This window comes from Protopterus annectens, chromosome 5.part1, assembly GCF_019279795.1.
Source record: "Protopterus annectens isolate FY-2018-M chromosome 5.part1, PAN1.0, whole genome shotgun sequence".
Taxonomy (NCBI): domain Eukaryota; kingdom Metazoa; phylum Chordata; order Ceratodontiformes; family Protopteridae; genus Protopterus; species Protopterus annectens.
The window spans coordinates 748,572,774-748,592,436 of record NC_056736.1 but is presented as its reverse complement, the minus strand read 5'-3'; the positions used below and the strand labels follow the sequence as shown (position 1 = coordinate 748,592,436).

The 19,663-nt window shown below is 36.2% G+C and overlaps 1 protein-coding gene across 1 annotated transcript; it reads right to left on the bottom strand.

Annotated features, from left to right (window-relative positions):
• Window positions 1-838: 838 nt before the first annotated feature.
• On the bottom strand, window positions 839-19,301 carry LOC122803265. The gene is made up of 8 exons (XM_044072856.1): window positions 19,206-19,301; window positions 17,132-17,224; window positions 13,832-13,924; window positions 10,529-10,621; window positions 7,336-7,428; window positions 4,037-4,129; window positions 961-1,053; window positions 839-865 (listed from the first exon to the last, which is right to left on the bottom strand). Exons 1-8 carry the CDS (start codon window positions 19,299-19,301, stop codon window positions 839-841), a joined length of 681 nt encoding a protein of 226 aa, XP_043928791.1.
• Window positions 19,302-19,663: the final 362 nt, after the last annotated feature.

Below are 19,663 nucleotides of genomic sequence, written 5' to 3'. Positions count from 1 at the left end.
TGACCAACACTGAAGAAGTGAGGTGTAGAAAAAGAAGTGAGGAGTAGAAAGTAAGGAACGGGGCATTACCACCCTGTTGCCTAACACCGAAGTAGTGAGTCAAATAAATTCTACCTAAGGAAGAGAGAATTCCCACCCTGTTGCCCTACACATAAGTGAACAAAATAAATACTTAAGAAGGAACAGAGTATTACCACCCTGCTGCCCAACATCGAGAAAGTGAACAAAATAAATACTACAGAAGGAACAGAGTATTACTACCTGTTACCGAAGACTGAAAAAGAGAACAGAATAAATACTACAAAAGTAACAGAGTATTACCACCCTGCTGCCCAACAATGAAGAAGTGAGTTGTAGAAAACAGAAGAAGTGAGGATTAGAAAATAAGGAACAGAGTATTACTAACTGGTTGCCCAAAACCGAGGCAGTGAACAAAATAAATAGTACATTAGGAACAGAGTATTACCACCCTGTTGCCCAACACTTAAAAATCGAACAAAATAAATACTATGAAGTAACAGAGTATTACCACCCTGTTGAATAACACTGAAGAAGTGAGGTGTAGAAATCGGAAAAAGTGAAGAGTAGAAAATAAGGAACAAAGTATTCCCACCCTGTTGCCTAAATTCGAAAAAGTCAACAAAATAAAGACTGCAGAAGGAACACAGTATTACAACCCTGTTGCCCAAGACTGAAGAAGTGAGGCACTTGTTCTGCTACTCTCAGCATGTGCAGGGCAACACCATGGAATAACATCAATCTCAAAAAGCATCCATCAGTGACATTATGCATTTGAGAGAATCTTCAGCAATCCACTCAATACATCATGAAATGTAACCTATTCTGGTCTTTGAAATGAAGTATTCTACATATAGAAAACAATGCATTATCTCAAGATATAGAAGTTTCATGTTATTATTTTTCTAATTAGTTTTTCTTTTATTTAGAAGGAAAACCTACCTTGACAGGCTCTCTCTTCCAAGTCAACAGCAGAATTGCCACTACACAGACTAGACTAAATGAAAATACGCTGTGACAGATATCTGTATTATACTGCAAAAGAAAAGAAAAACTAGTTAGAAAAATATTCACTATTACAGCAATTCCAAAATATAATAGTAGTACACATTTGTACTAATGTAAAAATAAATGCACAAAGAAACTAAAGGTCCTAAAAAGTTAACACATAAACGGTGTACAAAATAATCTTTTGCTAGCCACGTATACGAGAAAATATCTACAAAGTAAAGAAGAGATCCCATTTTGTGTATTGCACATATGGAGATAAAAGCCTGGTAATAAAAGAGGCATCCAGTATTATTTTCAGATAAGAAACATTTTCGGATTACAAAAGTACATTTCATATGCAAAAATATACTATACATATATATTAGACTATACTGTCTTACCCGATACAGATTTTAAAACAAGTAGTTTGAATCTGAAGAACAGAAAAGGGAAGCCACATGATGTATGCATTATGAAACACTGCATATCAATGCGCAGAAAAACGATCATATAATATTCCTGAATTACACTATATGAGTACAATAAATGAGATAAATACTACATAACAAACAGAGTATTACCACCCTGCTACCCAACACAGAAAAAGTGAACCAAATAAATACTAAATAACAAACAGAGTATTACCATACTGTTGCCCAACAATGAAGAAGTGAGGTGTAGAAAACAGAAAAAGTGAGGACTAGAAAATAAGGAACAGAGTATTACCACCCTATTTCCCAACATCGAAGAAAACAAAATAAATACTAGCCAAGGAACAGAGTATTACCACCCTATTGCCCAAGACGAAAAAAGTGAACAGTAAAAAAAACTACAGAAGTAACAGAGTATTACCACCCTGTTGCCCAACACTGAAAAAGTAAACAAAATAAATGCTACAGAAGAAACAGAGTATTACCACCCTGTTGCGCATAACTGAAAAAGTGAGTAGAAAAAAGAAGTGAGGAGTAGAAAATAAGGAACAGAGTATTACCACCCTGTTGCCCAAAAAAAAGTGAACAAAATAAATAAGAGTGTTACCACCCTGATGCCCCCAAAAAAAGTGACCAAAATAAATACTACATAAGGAACAGAGTATTACCACCCTGTTGCCCAAAACAAAAATGAACAAAATAAATACTATATAAGGAACAGAGTATTACCACCCTGATGCCCAACACCAAAGTGACCAAAATAAATACTACAGAAGAAACAGAGTATTACCACCCTGTTGCCCAACACTGAAAAAAATGAGGTGAAGGAAAAAGAAGCGAGGAGTAGAAAATAAAGAACAGAGTATTACCACCCTGTTGCTGAAGACAAAAATATGAACAGAAAGAAAAATACAGAAGTAACAGAGTATTACCACCCTGTTGCCCAACAATGAAGAAGTGAGGTGTAGAAAACAGAAGACGTGAGGAGTAGAAAATAAGAAACAGAGTATTACCACCCTACTGCACAACACCAAAGTAGTGAATTAAATAAAGACTACATAAGAAACAGAGTATTACCACCCTGTTGCCCAACATCAAAAAAGTGATCAAAATAAGTACTACAGAAGGAACAGAGTATTACCACCCTGTTGCCCAACACTGATAAAGTGAAGTGATAAAAACAAAATAAGTGAGGAGTAGAAAATAAGGAACAGAGTATTACCACCCTATTGCCCAATACTGAAAAATTCAGGTGTAGAAACAAGAAGTGAGGAGTAGAAAATAAACAACAGAGTATTACCACCCTGATGCCCAAGACAAAAAAGTGAACAGAATAAATTCTAAAGACGTAACAGAGTATTACCACCCTGTTGCCCAACAATGAAGAAGTGAGGTGTAGAAAACAGAAGTGAGGAGTAAAAAATAAGGAATATATTATTACCACCCTATTGCGCATTACCGAAGTAGTGATTAAAATAAAGACTACATAAGGAACAGAGTATTACCACCCTGCTACCCAACACAGAAGTGAACAAAATAAATACTACATAAGGAACAGGGTATTACCACCCTGTTGCCCAACATCAAAAAAGTGAACAAAAAAGTACTACAGAAGGAACAGAGTATTACCACCCTGTTGACCAACACTGAAGAAGTGAGGTGTAGAAAAAGAAGTGAGGAGTAGAAAGTAAGGAACGGGGCATTACCACCCTGTTGCCTAACACCGAAGTAGTGAGTCAAATAAATTCTACCTAAGGAAGAGAGAATTCCCACCCTGTTGCCCTACACATAAGTGAACAAAATAAATACTTAAGAAGGAACAGAGTATTACCACCCTGCTGCCCAACATCGAGAAAGTGAACAAAATAAATACTACAGAAGGAACAGAGTATTACTACCTGTTGCCGAAGACTGAAAAAGAGAACAGAATAAATACTACAAAAGTAACAGAGTATTACCACCCTGCTGCCCAACAATGAAGAAGTGAGTTGTAGAAAACAGAAGAAGTGAGGATTAGAAAATAAGGAACAGAGTATTACTAACTGGTTGCCCAAAACCGAGGCAGTGAACAAAATAAATAGTACATTAGGAACAGAGTATTACCACCCTGTTGCCCAACACTTAAAAATCGAACAAAATAAATACTATGAAGTAACAGAGTATTACCACCCTGTTGAATAACACTGAAGAAGTGAGGTGTAGAAATCGGAAAAAGTGAAGAGTAGAAAATAAGGAACAAAGTATTCCCACCCTGTTGCCTAAATTCGAAAAAGTCAACAAAATAAAGACTGCAGAAGGAACACAGTATTACAACCCTGTTGCCCAAGACTGAAGAAGTGAGGCACTTGTTCTGCTACTCTCAGCATGTGCAGGGCAACACCATGGAATAACATCAATCTCAAAAAGCATCCATCAGTGACATTATGCATTTGAGAGAATCTTCAGCAATCCACTCAATACATCATGAAATGTAACCTATTCTGGTCTTTGAAATGAAGTATTCTACATATAGAAAACAATGCATTATCTCAAGATATAGAAGTTTCATGTTATTATTTTTCTAATTAGTTTTTCTTTTATTTAGAAGGAAAACCTACCTTGACAGGCTCTCTCTTCCAAGTCAACAGCAGAATTGCCACTACACAGACTAGACTAAATGAAAATACGCTGTGACAGATATCTGTATTATACTGCAAAAGAAAAGAAAAACTAGTTAGAAAAATATTCACTATTACAGCAATTCCAAAATATAATAGTAGTACACATTTGTACTAATGTAAAAATAAATGCACAAAGAAACTAAAGGTCCTAAAAAGTTAACACATAAACGGTGTACAAAATAATCTTTTGCTAGCCATGTATGAGAAAATATCTACAAAGTAAAGAAGAGATCCCATTTTGTGTATTGCACATATGGAGATAAAAGCCTGGTAATAAAAGAGGCATCCAGTATTATTTTCAGATAAGAAACATTTTCGGATTACAAAAGTACATTTCATATGCAAAAATATACTATACATATATATTAGACTATACTGTCTTACCCGATACAGATTTTAAAACAAGTAGTTTGAATCTGAAGAACAGAAAAGGGAAGCCACATGATGTATGCATTATGAAACACTGCATATCAATGCGCAGAAAAACGATCATATAATATTCCTGAATTACACTATATGAGTACAATAAATGAGATAAATACTACATAACAAACAGAGTATTACCACCCTGCTACCCAACACAGAAAAAGTGAACCAAATAAATACTAAATAACAAACAGAGTATTACCATACTGTTGCCCAACAATGAAGAAGTGAGGTGTAGAAAACAGAAAAAGTGAGGACTAGAAAATAAGGAACAGAGTATTACCACCCTATTTCCCAACATCGAAGAAAACAAAATAAATACTAGCCAAGGAACAGAGTATTACCACCCTATTGCCCAAGACGAAAAAAGTGAACAGTAAAAAAAACTACAGAAGTAACAGAGTATTACCACCCTGTTGCCCAACACTGAAAAAGTAAACAAAATAAATGCTACAGAAGAAACAGAGTATTACCACCCTGTTGCGCATAACTGAAAAAGTGAGGCGTAGAAAAAAGAAGTGAGGAGTAGAAAATAAGGAACAGAGTATTACCACCCTGTTGCCCAAAAAAGTGAACAAAATAAATAAGAGTGTTACCACCCTGATGCCCAAAAAAAAAGTGACCAAAATAAATACTACATAAGGAACAGAGTATTACCACCCTGTTGCCCAAAACAAAAATGAACAAAATAAATACTATATAAGGAACAGAGTATTACCACCCTGATGCCCAACACCAAAGTGACCAAAATAAATACTACAGAAGAAACAGAGTATTACCACCCTGTTGCCCAACACTGAAAAAAATGAGGTGAAGGAAAAAGAAGCGAGGAGTAGAAAATAAAGAACAGAGTATTACCACCCTGTTGCTGAAGACAAAAATATGAACAGAAAGAAAAATACAGAAGTAACAGAGTATTACCACCCTGTTGCCCAACAATGAAGAAGTGAGGTGTAGAAAACAGAAGACGTGAGGAGTAGAAAATAAGAAACAGAGTATTACCACCCTACTGCACAACACCAAAGTAGTGAATTAAATAAAGACTACATAAGAAACAGAGTATTACCACCCTGTTGCCCAACATCAAAAAAGTGATCAAAATAAGTACTACAGAAGGAACAGAGTATTACCACCCTGTTGCCCAACACTGATAAAGTGAAGTGATAAAAACAAAATAAGTGAGGAGTAGAAAATAAGGAACAGAGTATTACCACCCTATTGCCCAATACTGAAAAATTCAGGTGTAGAAACAAGAAGTGAGGAGTAGAAAATAAACAACAGAGTATTACCACCCTGTTGCCAACACTGATATAGTGAAGTGATGAAAATAAAATAAGTGAGGAGTAGAAAATAAGGAACAGAGTATTACCACCCTGTTGCCCAACACCGAAAAGATGAACAAAATAAATACTACAGAAGGAACAGAGTATTACCACCCTATTGCCCAATACTGAAAATTTCAACAAAAGAAACAAGAAGTGAGGAGTAGAAAATAAACAACAGAGTATTACCACCCTGATGCCCAAGACAAAAAAGTGAACAGAATAAATTCTAAAGACGTAACAGAGTATTACCACCCTGTTGCCCAACAATGAAGAAGTGAGGTGTAGAAAACAGAAGTGAGGAGTAAAAAATAAGGAATATATTATTACCACCCTATTGCGCATTACCGAAGTAGTGATTAAAATAAAGACTACATAAGGAACAGAGTATTACCACCCTGCTACCCAACACAGAAGTGAACAAAATAAATACTACATAAGGAACAGGGTATTACCACCCTGTTGCCCAACATCAAAAAAGTGAACAAAAAAGTACTACAGAAGGAACAGAGTATTACCACCCTGTTGACCAACACTGAAGAAGTGAGGTGTAGAAAAAAAGAAGTGAGGAGTAGAAAGTAAGGAACGGGGCATTACCACCCTGTTGCCTAACACCGAAGTAGTGAGTCAAATAAATTCTACCTAAGGAAGAGAGAATTCCCACCCTGTTGCCCTACACATAAGTGAACAAAATAAATACTTAAGAAGGAACAGAGTATTACCACCCTGCTGCCCAACATCGAGAAAGTGAACAAAATAAATACTACAGAAGGAACAGAGTATTACTACCTGTTGCCGAAGACTGAAAAAGAGAACAGAATAAATACTACAAAAGTAACAGAGTATTACCACCCTGCTGCCCAACAATGAAGAAGTGAGTTGTAGAAAACAGAAGAAGTGAGGATTAGAAAATAAGGAACAGAGTATTACTAACTGGTTGCCCAAAACCGAGGCAGTGAACAAAATAAATAGTACATTAGGAACAGAGTATTACCACCCTGTTGCCCAACACTTAAAAATCGAACAAAATAAATACTATGAAGTAACAGAGTATTACCACCCTGTTGAATAACACTGAAGAAGTGAGGTGTAGAAATCGGAAAAAGTGAAGAGTAGAAAATAAGGAACAAAGTATTCCCACCCTGTTGCCTAAATTCGAAAAAGTCAACAAAATAAAGACTGCAGAAGGAACACAGTATTACAACCCTGTTGCCCAAGACTGAAGAAGTGAGGCACTTGTTCTGCTACTCTCAGCATGTGCAGGGCAACACCATGGAATAACATCAATCTCAAAAAGCATCCATCAGTGACATTATGCATTTGAGAGAATCTTCAGCAATCCACTCAATACATCATGAAATGTAACCTATTCTGGTCTTTGAAATGAAGTATTCTACATATAGAAAACAATGCATTATCTCAAGATATAGAAGTTTCATGTTATTATTTTTCTAATTAGTTTTTCTTTTATTTAGAAGGAAAACCTACCTTGACAGGCTCTCTCTTCCAAGTCAACAGCAGAATTGCCACTACACAGACTAGACTAAATGAAAATACGCTGTGACAGATATCTGTATTATACTGCAAAAGAAAAGAAAAACTAGTTAGAAAAATATTCACTATTACAGCAATTCCAAAATATAATAGTAGTACACATTTGTACTAATGTAAAAATAAATGCACAAAGAAACTAAAGGTCCTAAAAGTTAACACATAAACGGTGTACAAAATAATCTTTTGCTAGCCACGTATACGAGAAAATATCTACAAAGTAAAGAAGAGATCCCATTTTGTGTATTGCACATATGGAGATAAAAGCCTGGTAATAAAAGAGGCATCCAGTATTATTTTCAGATAAGAAACATTTTCGGATTACAAAAGTACATTTCATATGCAAAAATATACTATACATATATATTAGACTATACTGTCTTACCCGATACAGATTTTAAAACAAGTAGTTTGAATCTGAAGAACAGAAAAGGGAAGCCACATGATGTATGCATTATGAAACACTGCATATCAATGCGCAGAAAAACGATCATATAATATTCCTGAATTACACTATATGAGTACAATAAATGAGATAAATACTACATAACAAACAGAGTATTACCACCCTGCTACCCAACACAGAAAAAGTGAACCAAATAAATACTAAATAACAAACAGAGTATTACCATACTGTTGCCCAACAATGAAGAAGTGAGGTGTAGAAAACAGAAAAAGTGAGGACTAGAAAATAAGGAACAGAGTATTACCACCCTATTTCCCAACATCGAAGAAAACAAAATAAATACTAGCCAAGGAACAGAGTATTACCACCCTATTGCCCAAGACGAAAAAAGTGAACAGTAAAAAAAACTACAGAAGTAACAGAGTATTACCACCCTGTTGCCCAACACTGAAAAAGTAAACAAAATAAATGCTACAGAAGAAACAGAGTATTACCACCCTGTTGCGCATAACTGAAAAAGTGAGGCGTAGAAAAAAGAAGTGAGGAGTAGAAAATAAGGAACAGAGTATTACCACCCTGTTGCCCAAAAAAAAGTGAACAAAATAAATACTACATAAGGAACAGAGTATTACCACCCTGATGCCCAACACCAAAGTGACCAAAATAAATACTACAGAAGAAACAGAGTATTACCACCCTGTTGCCCAACACTGAAAAAAATGAGGTGAAGGAAAAAGAAGCGAGGAGTAGAAAATAAAGAACAGAGTATTACCACCCTGTTGCTGAAGACAAAAATATGAACAGAAAGAAAAATACAGAAGTAACAGAGTATTACCACCCTGTTGCCCAACAATGAAGAAGTGAGGTGTAGAAAACAGAAGACGTGAGGAGTAGAAAATAAGAAACAGAGTATTACCACCCTACTGCACAACACCAAAGTAGTGAATTAAATAAAGACTACATAAGAAACAGAGTATTACCACCCTGTTGCCCAACATCAAAAAAGTGATCAAAATAAGTACTACAGAAGGAACAGAGTATTACCACCCTGTTGCCCAACACTGATAAAGTGAAGTGATAAAAACAAAATAAGTGAGGAGTAGAAAATAAGGAACAGAGTATTACCACCCTATTGCCCAATACTGAAAAATTCAGGTGTAGAAACAAGAAGTGAGGAGTAGAAAATAAACAACAGAGTATTACCACCCTGTTGCCAACACTGATATAGTGAAGTGATGAAAATAAAATAAGTGAGGAGTAGAAAATAAGGAACAGAGTATTACCACCCTGTTGCCCAACACCGAAAAGATGAACAAAATAAATACTACAGAAGGAACAGAGTATTACCACCCTATTGCCCAATACTGAAAATTTCAACAAAAGAAACAAGAAGTGAGGAGTAGAAAATAAACAACAGAGTATTACCACCCTGATGCCCAAGACAAAAAAGTGAACAGAATAAATTCTAAAGACGTAACAGAGTATTACCACCCTGTTGCCCAACAATGAAGAAGTGAGGTGTAGAAAACAGAAGTGAGGAGTAAAAAATAAGGAATATATTATTACCACCCTATTGCGCATTACCGAAGTAGTGATTAAAATAAAGACTACATAAGGAACAGAGTATTACCACCCTGCTACCCAACACAGAAGTGAACAAAATAAATACTACATAAGGAACAGGGTATTACCACCCTGTTGCCCAACATCAAAAAAGTGAACAAAAAAGTACTACAGAAGGAACAGAGTATTACCACCCTGTTGACCAACACTGAAGAAGTGAGGTGTAGAAAAAAAGAAGTGAGGAGTAGAAAGTAAGGAACGGGGCATTACCACCCTGTTGCCTAACACCGAAGTAGTGAGTCAAATAAATTCTACCTAAGGAAGAGAGAATTCCCACCCTGTTGCCCTACACATAAGTGAACAAAATAAATACTTAAGAAGGAACAGAGTATTACCACCCTGCTGCCCAACATCGAGAAAGTGAACAAAATAAATACTACAGAAGGAACAGAGTATTACTACCTGTTGCCGAAGACTGAAAAAGAGAACAGAATAAATACTACAAAAGTAACAGAGTATTACCACCCTGCTGCCCAACAATGAAGAAGTGAGTTGTAGAAAACAGAAGAAGTGAGGATTAGAAAATAAGGAACAGAGTATTACTAACTGGTTGCCCAAAACCGAGGCAGTGAACAAAATAAATAGTACATTAGGAACAGAGTATTACCACCCTGTTGCCCAACACTTAAAAATCGAACAAAATAAATACTATGAAGTAACAGAGTATTACCACCCTGTTGAATAACACTGAAGAAGTGAGGTGTAGAAATCGGAAAAAGTGAAGAGTAGAAAATAAGGAACAAAGTATTCCCACCCTGTTGCCTAAATTCGAAAAAGTCAACAAAATAAAGACTGCAGAAGGAACACAGTATTACAACCCTGTTGCCCAAGACTGAAGAAGTGAGGCACTTGTTCTGCTACTCTCAGCATGTGCAGGGCAACACCATGGAATAACATCAATCTCAAAAAGCATCCATCAGTGACATTATGCATTTGAGAGAATCTTCAGCAATCCACTCAATACATCATGAAATGTAACCTATTCTGGTCTTTGAAATGAAGTATTCTACATATAGAAAACAATGCATTATCTCAAGATATAGAAGTTTCATGTTATTATTTTTCTAATTAGTTTTTCTTTTATTTAGAAGGAAAACCTACCTTGACAGGCTCTCTCTTCCAAGTCAACAGCAGAATTGCCACTACACAGACTAGACTAAATGAAAATACGCTGTGACAGATATCTGTATTATACTGCAAAAGAAAAGAAAAACTAGTTAGAAAAATATTCACTATTACAGCAATTCCAAAATATAATAGTAGTACACATTTGTACTAATGTAAAAATAAATGCACAAAGAAACTAAAGGTCCTAAAAGTTAACACATAAACGGTGTACAAAATAATCTTTTGCTAGCCACGTATACGAGAAAATATCTACAAAGTAAAGAAGAGATCCCATTTTGTGTATTGCACATATGGAGATAAAAGCCTGGTAATAAAAGAGGCATCCAGTATTATTTTCAGATAAGAAACATTTTCGGATTACAAAAGTACATTTCATATGCAAAAATATACTATACATATATATTAGACTATACTGTCTTACCCGATACAGATTTTAAAACAAGTAGTTTGAATCTGAAGAACAGAAAAGGGAAGCCACATGATGTATGCATTATGAAACACTGCATATCAATGCGCAGAAAAACGATCATATAATATTCCTGAATTACACTATATGAGTACAATAAATGAGATAAATACTACATAACAAACAGAGTATTACCACCCTGCTACCCAACACAGAAAAAGTGAACCAAATAAATACTAAATAACAAACAGAGTATTACCATACTGTTGCCCAACAATGAAGAAGTGAGGTGTAGAAAACAGAAAAAGTGAGGACTAGAAAATAAGGAACAGAGTATTACCACCCTATTTCCCAACATCGAAGAAAACAAAATAAATACTAGCCAAGGAACAGAGTATTACCACCCTATTGCCCAAGACGAAAAAAGTGAACAGTAAAAAAAACTACAGAAGTAACAGAGTATTACCACCCTGTTGCCCAACACTGAAAAAGTAAACAAAATAAATGCTACAGAAGAAACAGAGTATTACCACCCTGTTGCGCATAACTGAAAAAGTGAGGCGTAGAAAAAAGAAGTGAGGAGTAGAAAATAAGGAACAGAGTATTACCACCCTGTTGCCCAAAAAAAAGTGAACAAAATAAATAAGAGTGTTACCACCCTGATGCCCCCAAAAAAAGTGACCAAAATAAATACTACATAAGGAACAGAGTATTACCACCCTGTTGCCCAAAAACAAAATGAACAAAATAAATACTATATAAGGAACAGAGTATTACCACCCTGATGCCCAACACCAAAGTGACCAAAATAAATACTACAGAAGAAACAGAGTATTACCACCCTGTTGCCCAACACTGAAAAAAATGAGGTGAAGGAAAAAGAAGCGAGGAGTAGAAAATAAAGAACAGAGTATTACCACCCTGTTGCTGAAGACAAAAATATGAACAGAAAGAAAAATACAGAAGTAACAGAGTATTACCACCCTGTTGCCCAACAATGAAGAAGTGAGGTGTAGAAAACAGAAGACGTGAGGAGTAGAAAATAAGAAACAGAGTATTACCACCCTACTGCACAACACCAAAGTAGTGAATTAAATAAAGACTACATAAGAAACAGAGTATTACCACCCTGTTGCCCAACATCAAAAAAGTGATCAAAATAAGTACTACAGAAGGAACAGAGTATTACCACCCTGTTGCCCAACACTGATAAAGTGAAGTGATAAAAACAAAATAAGTGAGGAGTAGAAAATAAGGAACAGAGTATTACCACCCTATTGCCCAATACTGAAAAATTCAGGTGTAGAAACAAGAAGTGAGGAGTAGAAAATAAACAACAGAGTATTACCACCCTGTTGCCAACACTGATATAGTGAAGTGATGAAAATAAAATAAGTGAGGAGTAGAAAATAAGGAACAGAGTATTACCACCCTGTTGCCCAACACCGAAAAGATGAACAAAATAAATACTACAGAAGGAACAGAGTATTACCACCCTATTGCCCAATACTGAAAATTTCAACAAAAGAAACAAGAAGTGAGGAGTAGAAAATAAACAACAGAGTATTACCACCCTGATGCCCAAGACAAAAAAGTGAACAGAATAAATTCTAAAGACGTAACAGAGTATTACCACCCTGTTGCCCAACAATGAAGAAGTGAGGTGTAGAAAACAGAAGTGAGGAGTAAAAAATAAGGAATATATTATTACCACCCTATTGCGCATTACCGAAGTAGTGATTAAAATAAAGACTACATAAGGAACAGAGTATTACCACCCTGCTACCCAACACAGAAGTGAACAAAATAAATACTACATAAGGAACAGGGTATTACCACCCTGTTGCCCAACATCAAAAAAGTGAACAAAAAAGTACTACAGAAGGAACAGAGTATTACCACCCTGTTGACCAACACTGAAGAAGTGAGGTGTAGAAAAAAAGAAGTGAGGAGTAGAAAGTAAGGAACGGGGCATTACCACCCTGTTGCCTAACACCGAAGTAGTGAGTCAAATAAATTCTACCTAAGGAAGAGAGAATTCCCACCCTGTTGCCCTACACATAAGTGAACAAAATAAATACTTAAGAAGGAACAGAGTATTACCACCCTGCTGCCCAACATCGAGAAAGTGAACAAAATAAATACTACAGAAGGAACAGAGTATTACTACCTGTTGCCGAAGACTGAAAAAGAGAACAGAATAAATACTACAAAAGTAACAGAGTATTACCACCCTGCTGCCCAACAATGAAGAAGTGAGTTGTAGAAAACAGAAGAAGTGAGGATTAGAAAATAAGGAACAGAGTATTACTAACTGGTTGCCCAAAACCGAGGCAGTGAACAAAATAAATAGTACATTAGGAACAGAGTATTACCACCCTGTTGCCCAACACTTAAAAATCGAACAAAATAAATACTATGAAGTAACAGAGTATTACCACCCTGTTGAATAACACTGAAGAAGTGAGGTGTAGAAATCGGAAAAAGTGAAGAGTAGAAAATAAGGAACAAAGTATTCCCACCCTGTTGCCTAAATTCGAAAAAGTCAACAAAATAAAGACTGCAGAAGGAACACAGTATTACAACCCTGTTGCCCAAGACTGAAGAAGTGAGGCACTTGTTCTGCTACTCTCAGCATGTGCAGGGCAACACCATGGAATAACATCAATCTCAAAAAGCATCCATCAGTGACATTATGCATTTGAGAGAATCTTCAGCAATCCACTCAATACATCATGAAATGTAACCTATTCTGGTCTTTGAAATGAAGTATTCTACATATGCGAAAACAATGCATTATCTCAAGATATAGAAGTTTCATGTTATTATTTTTCTAATTAGTTTTTCTTTTATTTAGAAGGAAAACCTACCTTGACAGGCTCTCTCTTCCAAGTCAACAGCAGAATTGCCACTACACAGACTAGACTAAATGAAAATACGCTGTGACAGATATCTGTATTATACTGCAAAAGAAAAGAAAAACTAGTTAGAAAAATATTCACTATTACAGCAATTCCAAAATATAATAGTAGTACACATTTGTACTAATGTAAAAATAAATGCACAAAGAAACTAAAGGTCCTAAAAAGTTAACACATAAACGGTGTACAAAATAATCTTTTGCTAGCCACGTATACGAGAAAATATCTACAAAGTAAAGAAGAGATCCCATTTTGTGTATTGCACATATGGAGATAAAAGCCTGGTAATAAAAGAGGCATCCAGTATTATTTTCAGATAAGAAACATTTTCGGATTACAAAAGTACATTTCATATGCAAAAATATACTATACATATATATTAGACTATACTGTCTTACCCGATACAGATTTTAAAACAAGTAGTTTGAATCTGAAGAACAGAAAAGGGAAGCCACATGATGTATGCATTATGAAACACTGCATATCAATGCGCAGAAAAACGATCATATAATATTCCTGAATTACACTATATGAGTACAATAAATGAGATAAATACTACATAACAAACAGAGTATTACCACCCTGCTACCCAACACAGAAAAAGTGAACCAAATAAATACTAAATAACAAACAGAGTATTACCATACTGTTGCCCAACAATGAAGAAGTGAGGTGTAGAAAACAGAAAAAGTGAGGACTAGAAAATAAGGAACAGAGTATTACCACCCTATTTCCCAACATCGAAGAAAACAAAATAAATACTAGCCAAGGAACAGAGTATTACCACCCTATTGCCCAAGACGAAAAAAGTGAACAGTAAAAAAAACTACAGAAGTAACAGAGTATTACCACCCTGTTGCCCAACACTGAAAAAGTAAACAAAATAAATGCTACAGAAGAAACAGAGTATTACCACCCTGTTGCGCATAACTGAAAAAGTGAGGCGTAGAAAAAAGAAGTGAGGAGTAGAAAATAAGGAACAGAGTATTACCACCCTGTTGCCCAAAAAAAGTGAACAAAATAAATAAGAGTGTTACCACCCTGATGCCCAAAAAAAAAGTGACCAAAATAAATACTACATAAGGAACAGAGTATTACCACCCTGTTGCCCAAAACAAAAATGAACAAAATAAATACTATATAAGGAACAGAGTATTACCACCCTGATGCCCAACACCAAAGTGACCAAAATAAATACTACAGAAGAAACAGAGTATTACCACCCTGTTGCCCAACACTGAAAAAAATGAGGTGAAGGAAAAAGAAGCGAGGAGTAGAAAATAAAGAACAGAGTATTACCACCCTGTTGCTGAAGACAAAAATATGAACAGAAAGAAAAATACAGAAGTAACAGAGTATTACCACCCTGTTGCCCAACAATGAAGAAGTGAGGTGTAGAAAACAGAAGACGTGAGGAGTAGAAAATAAGAAACAGAGTATTACCACCCTACTGCACAACACCAAAGTAGTGAATTAAATAAAGACTACATAAGAAACAGAGTATTACCACCCTGTTGCCCAACATCAAAAAAGTGATCAAAATAAGTACTACAGAAGGAACAGAGTATTACCACCCTGTTGCCCAACACTGATAAAGTGAAGTGATAAAAACAAAATAAGTGAGGAGTAGAAAATAAGGAACAGAGTATTACCACCCTATTGCCCAATACTGAAAAATTCAGGTGTAGAAACAAGAAGTGAGGAGTAGAAAATAAACAACAGAGTATTACCACCCTGTTGCCAACACTGATATAGTGAAGTGATGAAAATAAAATAAGTGAGGAGTAGAAAATAAGGAACAGAGTATTACCACCCTGTTGCCCAACACCGAAAAGATGAACAAAATAAATACTACAGAAGGAACAGAGTATTACCACCCTATTGCCCAATACTGAAAATTTCAACAAAAGAAACAAGAAGTGAGGAGTAGAAAATAAACAACAGAGTATTACCACCCTGATGCCCAAGACAAAAAAGTGAACAGAATAAATTCTAAAGACGTAACAGAGTATTACCACCCTGTTGCCCAACAATGAAGAAGTGAGGTGTAGAAAACAGAAGTGAGGAGTAAAAAATAAGGAATATATTATTACCACCCTATTGCGCATTACCGTAGTGATTAAAATAAAGACTACATAAGGAACAGAGTATTACCACCCTGCTACCCAACACAGAAGTGAACAAAATAAATACTACATAAGGAACAGGGTATTACCACCCTGTTGCCCAACATCAAAAAAGTGAACAAAAAAGTACTACAGAAGGAACAGAGTATTACCACCCTGTTGACCAACACTGAAGAAGTGAGGTGTAGAAAAAAAGAAGTGAGGAGTAGAAAGTAAGGAACGGGGCATTACCACCCTGTTGCCTAACACCGAAGTAGTGAGTCAAATAAATTCTACCTAAGGAAGAGAGAATTCCCACCCTGTTGCCCTACACATAAGTGAACAAAATAAATACTTAAGAAGGAACAGAGTATTACCACCCTGCTGCCCAACATCGAGAAAGTGAACAAAATAAATACTACAGAAGGAACAGAGTATTACTACCTGTTGCCGAAGACTGAAAAAGAGAACAGAATAAATACTACAAAAGTAACAGAGTATTACCACCCTGCTGCCCAACAATGAAGAAGTGAGTTGTAGAAAACAGAAGAAGTGAGGATTAGAAAATAAGGAACAGAGTATTACTAACTGGTTGCCCAAAACCGAGGCAGTGAACAAAATAAATAGTACATTAGGAACAGAGTATTACCACCCTGTTGCCCAACACTTAAAAATCGAACAAAATAAATACTATGAAGTAACAGAGTATTACCACCCTGTTGAATAACACTGAAGAAGTGAGGTGTAGAAATCGGAAAAAGTGAAGAGTAGAAAATAAGGAACAAAGTATTCCCACCCTGTTGCCTAAATTCGAAAAAGTCAACAAAATAAAGACTGCAGAAGGAACACAGTATTACAACCCTGTTGCCCAAGACTGAAGAAGTGAGGCACTTGTTCTGCTACTCTCAGCATGTGCAGGGCAACACCATGGAATAACATCAATCTCAAAAAGCATCCATCAGTGACATTATGCATTTGAGAGAATCTTCAGCAATCCACTCAATACATCATGAAATGTAACCTATTCTGGTCTTTGAAATGAAGTATTCTACATATGCGAAAACAATGCATTATCTCAAGATATAGAAGTTTCATGTTATTATTTTTCTAATTAGTTTTTCTTTTATTTAGAAGGAAAACCTACCTTGACAGGCTCTCTCTTCCAAGTCAACAGCAGAATTGCCACTACACAGACTAGACTAAATGAAAATACGCTGTGACAGATATCTGTATTATACTGCAAAAGAAAAGAAAAACTAGTTAGAAAAATATTCACTATTACAGCAATTCCAAAATATAATAGTAGTACACATTTGTACTAATGTAAAAATAAATGCACAAAGAAACTAAAGGTCCTAAAAAGTTAACACATAAACGGTGTACAAAATAATCTTTTGCTAGCCACGTATACGAGAAAATATCTACAAAGTAAAGAAGAGATCCCATTTTGTGTATTGCACATATGGAGATAAAAGCCTGGTAATAAAAGAGGCATCCAGTATTATTTTCAGATAAGAAACATTTTCGGATTACAAAAGTACATTTCATATGCAAAAATATACTATACATATATATTAGACTATACTGTCTTACCCGATACAGATTTTAAAACAAGTAGTTTGAATCTGAAGAACAGAAAAGGGAAGCCACATGATGTATGCATTATGAAACACTGCATATCAATGCGCAGAAAAACGATCATATAATATTCCTGAATTACACTATATGAGTACAATAAATGAGATAAATACTACATAACAAACAGAGTATTACCACCCTGCTACCCAACACAGAAAAAGTGAACCAAATAAATACTAAATAACAAACAGAGTATTACCATACTGTTGCCCAACAATGAAGAAGTGAGGTGTAGAAAACAGAAAAAGTGAGGACTAGAAAATAAGGAACAGAGTATTACCACCCTATTTCCCAACATCGAAGAAAACAAAATAAATACTAGCCAAGGAACAGAGTATTACCACCCTATTGCCCAAGACGAAAAAAGTGAACAGTAAAAAAAACTACAGAAGTAACAGAGTATTACCACCCTGTTGCCCAACACTGAAAAAGTAAACAAAATAAATGCTACAGAAGAAACAGAGTATTACCACCCTGTTGCGCATAAAAAAAAAAAAGCAGAAAAAGAAGTGAGGAGTAGAAAATAAGGAACAGAGTATTACCACCCTGTTGCCCAAAAAAAAGTGAACAAAATAAATAAGAGTGTTACCACCCTGATGCCCAAAAAAAAAGTGACCAAAATAAATACTACATAAGGAACAGAGTATTACCACCCTGTTGCCCAAAACAAAAATGAACAAAATAAATACTATATAAGGAACAGAGTATTACCACCCTGATGCCCAACACCAAAGTGACCAAAATAAATACTACAGAAGAAACAGAGTATTACCACCCTGTTGCCCAACACTGAAAAAAATGAGGTGAAGGAAAAAGAAGCGAGGAGTAGAAAATAAAGAACAGAGTATTACCACCCTGTTGCCCAACAATGAAGAAGTGAGGTGTAGAAAACAACTAAAGAGGTTCAGTTCCAGGCGCCACTGTCGGGCCGACCGGGAGCTTCAGCTCCTAGACACTACAGATGGCACGAATGTGTCGAGCAAAGCTCGGCTCGAAACAACTTCAGGGAGAGCTGGAACTAAGGGTTCCACCAGTATTGAACAGTCCAGCTCCGAAAGTCCAGTATGGCTCGGAGGAGGAATCACATAAGGGGTAACGGACTCATGTGGCCCCGGAACCGACTGGGTCGGAACCAACAACATTTTAGGCAAGGCAAATGACTTCAGGGGTCTCAGCACTACTCTCTCCACATCTTCTTCCAATAAGCTCCTGGAAGATCTGGAAGACAGTGTGGCAGAACGGGATCTCTGTAGTATGGGTGACCTTAATGTAGGGGAGACCGGTAAGGGATCTGTAGACCGGGTCCGATGTCTGCTATCAGTGGTCGGCTCCGAACTACCTGGTGCCGACACTGTAGCCATAGTCGCAGTACCCTCGATCGGCTACAAACTCAGTGGAGCCGAGGAGGCAGTAGATTTATCAGTTTTAGAAATTTGGACAGGCGGCACCGATGCACCAGCCGGCGCTGGGGAGGGCCACTTAGAAGATTTAGATTTTTCCTTTTTTGATCCATGTGACTTAGAAGAGGAGGAAGAGCTAGCCAGATCTTCCTCAAAAGAGGGCTTAAGGAAACATTTTACATTGTTGTTGACTAGATTTAGAGGGTAGCCTCTTGTCAGAAACATGTTCCTAAGTTTGTTGCATTCAGCACGAAAGTCGTGGTCGTCCGTGACCATACGTGCCGCCCTTACTATCTGGCCCTTAATGACCGATCTTTTTTGATAGTACGGATGGTTGCTGGAAAAATGCAACAAGCTATTAGAATATGTCGGCTTTCTGTGGATGGTACTTTTTAGTCTACTCTTATTTGTATCCTTAACTAACATGATGTCGAGATAATTAATCTCAGTGTCTGCTACGTTAAAGGTGAACTGTAACTACCCTCTAAATCTAGTCAACAACATTATTATAGAAGTATCCAACAAGCGCATGGAAGGCCATTTCACACCCCTTCTTTCTACTAGTTTCACAACAGAAGTGAATGCCAGTACTATTGAAATTTCAACCACATTAGGTCCATCTAGTAATAATCGTTTGG

Coding starts and splice junctions, on each gene's coding strand:
- LOC122803265 (XM_044072856.1), bottom strand. CDS start 19,301: ATGGTCACGGACGACCACGACTTTCGTGCTGAATGCAACAAACTTAGG. Junction 17,225..19,205: donor TAAATCTAGTCAACAACAAT/GTAAAATGTTTC, acceptor TTTCTTTTGCAG/TATAATACAGATATCTGTCA. Junction 1,054..4,036: donor GGAAGAGAGAGCCTGTCAAG/GTAGGTTTTCCT, acceptor TTTCTTTTGCAG/TATAATACAGATATCTGTCA.